Here is a 6,000-nt window from a genome sequence, read left to right on the forward strand (position 1 = left end):
AGCGGTTTCTCAATATCTGGCGCTCTGATCAGGGACCCCCTGCGGGCAGAGGGATTTGGCAGGTCTGTGCGCGGAGAGACACGGATGCGGATCGGTACTGGGTAGGGGAGTCTGTGCGCGGCAGGACGCGGACACGGGCAGCTGGGGGAAGCCGAGGGTGGTAGAGCTGAGGAGAGGTCGCTCCCCTCCCCCCGCCCGTGGGCTGCCGACATGGAAGTTGGGTTTGCAGCAGCACAAAAACTGCTTCTAAACATTATCGTTAAACGAAGCTAAGCAGTCAAAAATATGGACCTTGAAAAGCTCATTTTATGGGCTAGAGATATAAGGCACCCGCGCCCCCAGGTTTCCCTGCTGCCTTTTGCAGCGGAAGAATGGAAAGACATAGGAGATTTGTTGTGGAAGAAAACGATTACAGGGAAAAACAAGGACACTCTCTCTCTCGGTTCAACTTGGCAGATTGTAATTAATACCTTAACGAACAGGAAAGTGAGATATGCTCAGGCTGCTAGCGCCGTAATTCTCAGCCAGCAACAGCCGCCTTTACCTCCCACTGCTGAGCAAGCATTCCTGTCTATGCTGCCCTTGGAGAGAGGGAGGGACAGACAGAGAGAAGAAAAAAAGGAGAAAGAAACTCCACAGCAAACGCTGAAACAATGAACAGAATCTGTTAAGCAACGACAGGATGTGATACATCCTGAACTATTTGCTCCACTTTTGGAGACGCGTTTAACACCACAATCTTATTCAAGTTCCAACTTTACTAACCTGGAAAAAGAGAAGCCAAATTTAGATTGGTTTCTACCTGAACCAGGGGGACATGGGGGGAGCACTGAAGTGTGCGCAGAGAACAAAGGTACCCCCAGGGCAAAGGCAGTGCAGGAAAAGCTCCAAGGCCACACTGGACAAATATCAGCAATTACAGAAACAGTTGAGCAGAAACAGGTGGCTCAGACAGCTTCAAAGAGAGACAAAATAGCCAAAAAATCTCTAACTATATGGTATCTAGTTCAAAATTAATTACTGTAATTAAAAGTTGATAAGTTAAAATGATCATTGTTGTTACCACCTGGCCCTGAGAGGCTTTTTGTGTAACATTGCCTGTTTTTGTAAAATCGTGCCCTTTTCCCTCTATCTGCAAACAACGAGAGAGATATTGAGAGGAAGAACTGTATTTGTTAAAGTTAACTTTGTGTGATTTTTTTCTTTCTCTCTGTTTTTCCCCTCTGCGAGAGTATGTGGGGGATGATTGAGACTTCACTCAAACCTTTTAGAGATAACAGCAGGACAGCAGAAGCAGCAGAGTGGGCAGTTCTCACACCCCCCCCCCCCCCGCTCCCTCTTCAAGAAAAAGCACCAGGATAGTACCCAGTTTGTTAAAAAGTCATGATTCATTAGTTTTTAAAAATGTTTTTATATACCCTTTTAGAGTTAATTTTGTGTTTTAAGTAATTATGTTTATGCAGTTGCAGTTTTTTAGAGTTTTACTAGAGATATTTTTGTGATTCTTTGAAAGTTAAAAAATCCCCTTTTTTAAAAGCTGTTTAAAGTGAATGTTAACAGAAGTAAAAGTTACCCTGCAATAATTAGTTTTAAAACCTAATGTTAAAATATTGAATGATTTATAGCTACTAAGAAAACAACCTTCCAATTAATGTTATCTACGAAAGAGATTTATGGTTTAAAAAATAATTAGCTAGGAGAACTTTACTGTACAAGACAAAGTTAAGCATATATTACCCATTTGTTTGTTTTTCCCACAATTTTAATAAGGTAATTTTAATGTGAGTCCTTTTGTTTTAAAAAACACGTATAGCAGCATATATACCCATTTGGACTTTGAAATTTAATTAAAAGTTAGACTTGATGTTTTTGAAAAGTGCTACAAAAACTGAATAGCAACTTGCCAAATTCTGAGTTGTGGTTTTTCTCTAGTAAAACTGCACTTTAAAATCCTAACCAATTTAAGCATATACTAGGCAAATTCCTATTATGAATAAGTCTTTTAGTAACATGTGCAATTACTGTGAGTTATTTTTAAAGCCAAATCACATGGAATTGTGACGTATTTGTTACATTTTTATAATCTTTATAGTGAATCCATGTTACTGTTACATTGTGTTTAAAAGGTATATATCAAACTTTCAGTTGCCTTTTTGTAATAATAGAGTAAGTTATGCTTTTATTTGATATAGATTAAGTGTTGATAGAATTAAGCAAAGTTAAGTTTTATTATGTTTGTTTGACTGTTTTTAAGTTAAGTTCTATAACTTTAATATTCCTTTAAAGTTAAGTTTTATTATTTCCTTTTGTTATAATTAATTTTTATCAGGTTTAAATATTGTTTAATCTGAACCGTTCTATGTTTTGTTAAAGATATTTGTTTAAACTGTAAAGTATAGTTATTTTTTTTTAGAGAGATGGAGATTACTATAGCTGAAACAGCTGTGATAGAACACTGATGAACCTGCTTGTGGATAAAAGTGAATGCAGTCTGTGACACCCTTGACTTCATTGGGAATTCTATTGGTTGTTGCAATCTATGCAATTATTTTTTTTTGATAGCTTTCTTATTTTTCAGTGTTTCCAGAATTCCAAGAAAATGTACCATTGCTGAGGGTCAGCTGCCATGGGAGAGGCTTCAGATTAAACCAACTGCTGAATGGTTGAATTGGTCTGGTACCTGAGGCTTCTGATCATTTGCTTTGTACAAATGCATTTTAACAGTTTGCTGTGCTGTAAGCATCTCATAGTTGCTATTATTGAGAGCCTTGTTTTAAAAATTACTTAAGAGGCATCTTTCCAGTTTAAAGCCTAAGGCCCTGGCCAAGGCTTGACTTTACCTGGACAGAATGTTTGCCAACAGATCCAGATGTTTTTTGCACCAAATTAGTATTTGAGTCACTTTTTGACTTAGCAATTTGACCTTATTAATATGACAGCTGGATCAATTTTGATGTGGGCTTGGAGAATCATTTCCGGAGGTTGTTATCCAATCCTTCACTGATTTTTTTGTTTGTTTGCAGATTGTGAGATGTTGGTGCAGTGTTTTAGTGGTTAATAGTAGTTTTATATTACATATTTTATTAATAATGTTTATGATTTGATTGATTTTTAACTGCTATAGGTGTTTATTTATTGTGTATATGGTTTTGTGTTAATGTTGATGTACATGATGGAAGTACATCTCATTTTTAGTTTTTTTAAAAAAATGGAGGGAATTGATGCCCTAAAAGCATTTCATTAGTGCAATATGTGTATTAAAAATTTGGACCACAAGAATGAAATATTTACATCAAAATTTAGAATGATTATATAAGCTCTATTTACAATTAAGTGTACCACAGCTAAGTCAAAATAATTTATTAACTTCAAGGGGAGAAGTGCCTGTGTTTTGTTGACAGGTTCAAAAAGGTCACCTGTTCATCTGACCAGACTGTCTGCCTCTGAAAACATGAGATCCAGTAAACACAGATGTCACCACACAATCCTGATACTCCAGACAAGATCAGAAGTGGACCTGTCAGGACACAGTTGTGTCTGAAAACTACACAGACAGTTTGCCAACAGAAATTTTATGTTGTTATTATGATGCTGTGTCTCTAAATTTTTTTTTTCAATTTTCTTCTGTTTTAAGATTGAGAAGGATCTGAAGAACAATCTGAACATCGATTCCTTCAGTCAGTCACCGATCAGCTGCCAGCTGACATCACAGGAGCAGCGGACATTTCAAGACTGAATCAGGTTAAATCATAGTCTGTTTGTAAGAAGAATTTTGTAGAAGATCAAAAGAGTATAGAGACTCCATCTAACTATATAAAAGCAAATTGTAGCTATGTTCTTACCCTTTAAGCAAATTGCTTTCACTCTTAGATTGTATAAATACCAGAGCACGTGTGTTAAAAGTAGTTAGATAATAGTTTAAGAGTTTTAGTTTGTGTGGTAATTGTTATTTGTAGGTTATTGATAAGTTTAGTAAAGACATTAGTGTAAAGTGTAAGTATTCCCACTTCAAGAGTTAGTGAAAGCATATTTGAAAGTTCATTTAACTTTAAAGCCTTAGCTGTGATTCTGCAAGCATGGTGTCATTTGCATGGAACAAACTGCTTATGGTAATTGTGCTGTGTATAGTCCTGACCAACTGTCTGCTAACTAACATCCAAAAGCTACAGAACATATGGGTCACTCTGGCACACTTAACAGGCCAAAAATCCATGTGTTTGAGCCTAGCCACACCTGGAGATCCTTTTCGCACCTGTCTCATAGGAGACCCTGAATGGGATCCTCAAGCATTTAAAAGTTTATTTAGCAATGAAATTTGATTGAATCAATTGGCAATGTTGTGAGAGTGTAATTGCACTGTTGGCTTCACATCAAGACAACTTGAAGGCTGCTAGCAAGAAAAAATTATCAAAGTTCTCAGTGTTACCATAGGGCCCCCAGAAGAATTAGACTTGTTAAGCTCCACAAATACCTCAGGTGGATAGATAATGTTTAAAGCGCTGACAAAAAGCCACTTCAACAAAGTGATGCAACACTGAGCTACAGTTAACCCCATAGTTGATCTCGTTACTAACAGGGAAAGTAAAGCTTTTTATTCATGGTGCAATCTCACAGGATGATCACCAAGGTGATTACCTAGTTCAGTATTCTTAATTTGTGGAGATAGAGCATGGAATGGGAGTCCTGCTAGTCCACATGGAGGACCCTGTTACCTTGGGAAACTTACTTTGTTCCATCCAAACTTACACCAATTGCTGAATATAGCTGGTAAAATAAAAAACATCAAACAGTGAAAGCAAAGCCTGAATGAATTACACTGTGATGATGTTAGAGACCCAGACTTTTCAGGTCGTGGTATAATATGGCTAGCCTCCTTTTTTACTACAGGAGCAGCTGCTGCTAAAGGCTTGTCAACGCTAAACAGGCTAGCTTGTTGAACCAAGAAAGAACTGAATTTAACATCAACAATGTTAAGTGAACTTTCAACTGATGTAAGTAGTGTATGTCACACCGTATTGCAAAATCAAACTGCAATTGATTTCTTGCTCTTGGCACGAGGACATGGTTGTGAGGAGTTTGAAGGCATGTGCTGTTTGAATCTTACTGACCATTCAGTTTCAATCCACGAACAACTAAAGCAGCTGTAGAATGGGTTACATGCCCTGAAAGAAGATAGTGACCCCATTAGAAGTTGGTTAGCCATCTGGGGCATTACTGGGTGGTTAAAGTCTTTTGTGCTAGAAGGGGGACGGATTTTACTTATAGTGTTAATTGGGATAGTGGTTTAAAGCTGTATGTTATCTTGTCTCCATAGAGGTATAAAACCAATTGCTTCTAAAGCCTGGCTTGTGCTAAAAGAGAAAGGGGGAGTTGTAGTAAAACATTTTAACAAAGTAAAAGCATGAGATTTTGGTAAAAGCCTGTCTGCACAAGCCAACCTTTGGTATAAGTGATGATATTAAAGGTAGTGTCCTTGAAACTTTCCTGAAGCAGCGAGAACGAAAAACAAACAATAGCCTTGTGTACAGGAGAAAAAATGTAAAACAATATGTATTAGCCAATAGTAACTTGCTAAGCCCACGGACCCTGTCAGACCCTATAAAAGTGTGCTAAAGATAGAAATAAATGACGTTCATTATACTTCTGTGAAGACTCAGTGAATAGTCTGAGCAGTTTCTGAATACCTTGTTATACATACTAGTAAAGAACGTATTCCTATCCCCAGATCTCTGCCTGAGAGCCCCTTGATTTCAAAATTATAGTAATTTGGAGGGAAGTGATCTACATTTTCCTTCCAAAAGAGGCTTCTGCCCTCTTTACCAGACACCTGTCTTCCAAACCAAGACAGTGAGGAAGCCATTTTATCCCGCTGCCCCCTCCATGGGCTTGGAAGGGTGCCCAAACCTCCGTTTCCTCCAGTGCCCAGTTCTCGCTCTGTAGTCTGTTGTTTAACAGGCTCTTTAAGTCCAAAATAAATTTCCAGGGCTTTATAGCTTTTAT

At 37.8% G+C, this 6,000-nt stretch overlaps 1 protein-coding gene across 1 annotated transcript in view; it reads left to right on the forward strand.

The window, feature by feature from the left end:
• The window catches only part of LOC148183279 (uncharacterized), a 30,638-nt gene extending 26,902 nt beyond the window's left edge, over positions 1–3,736 (forward strand). Inside the window, 1 exon segment of the mRNA XM_088061379.1 lies at positions 3,635–3,736. Within this exon segment, the coding sequence (XP_087917505.1) occupies positions 3,635–3,736 (102 nt within the window).
• Positions 3,737–6,000: the final 2,264 nt, after the last annotated feature.

The sequence above is a fragment of the Pseudopodoces humilis genome, chromosome 12, assembly GCF_049639895.1.
Source record: "Pseudopodoces humilis isolate 2021_Gansu_Grassland_sample_001 chromosome 12, ASM4963989v1, whole genome shotgun sequence".
Lineage (NCBI taxonomy): Eukaryota > Metazoa > Chordata > Aves > Passeriformes > Paridae > Pseudopodoces > Pseudopodoces humilis.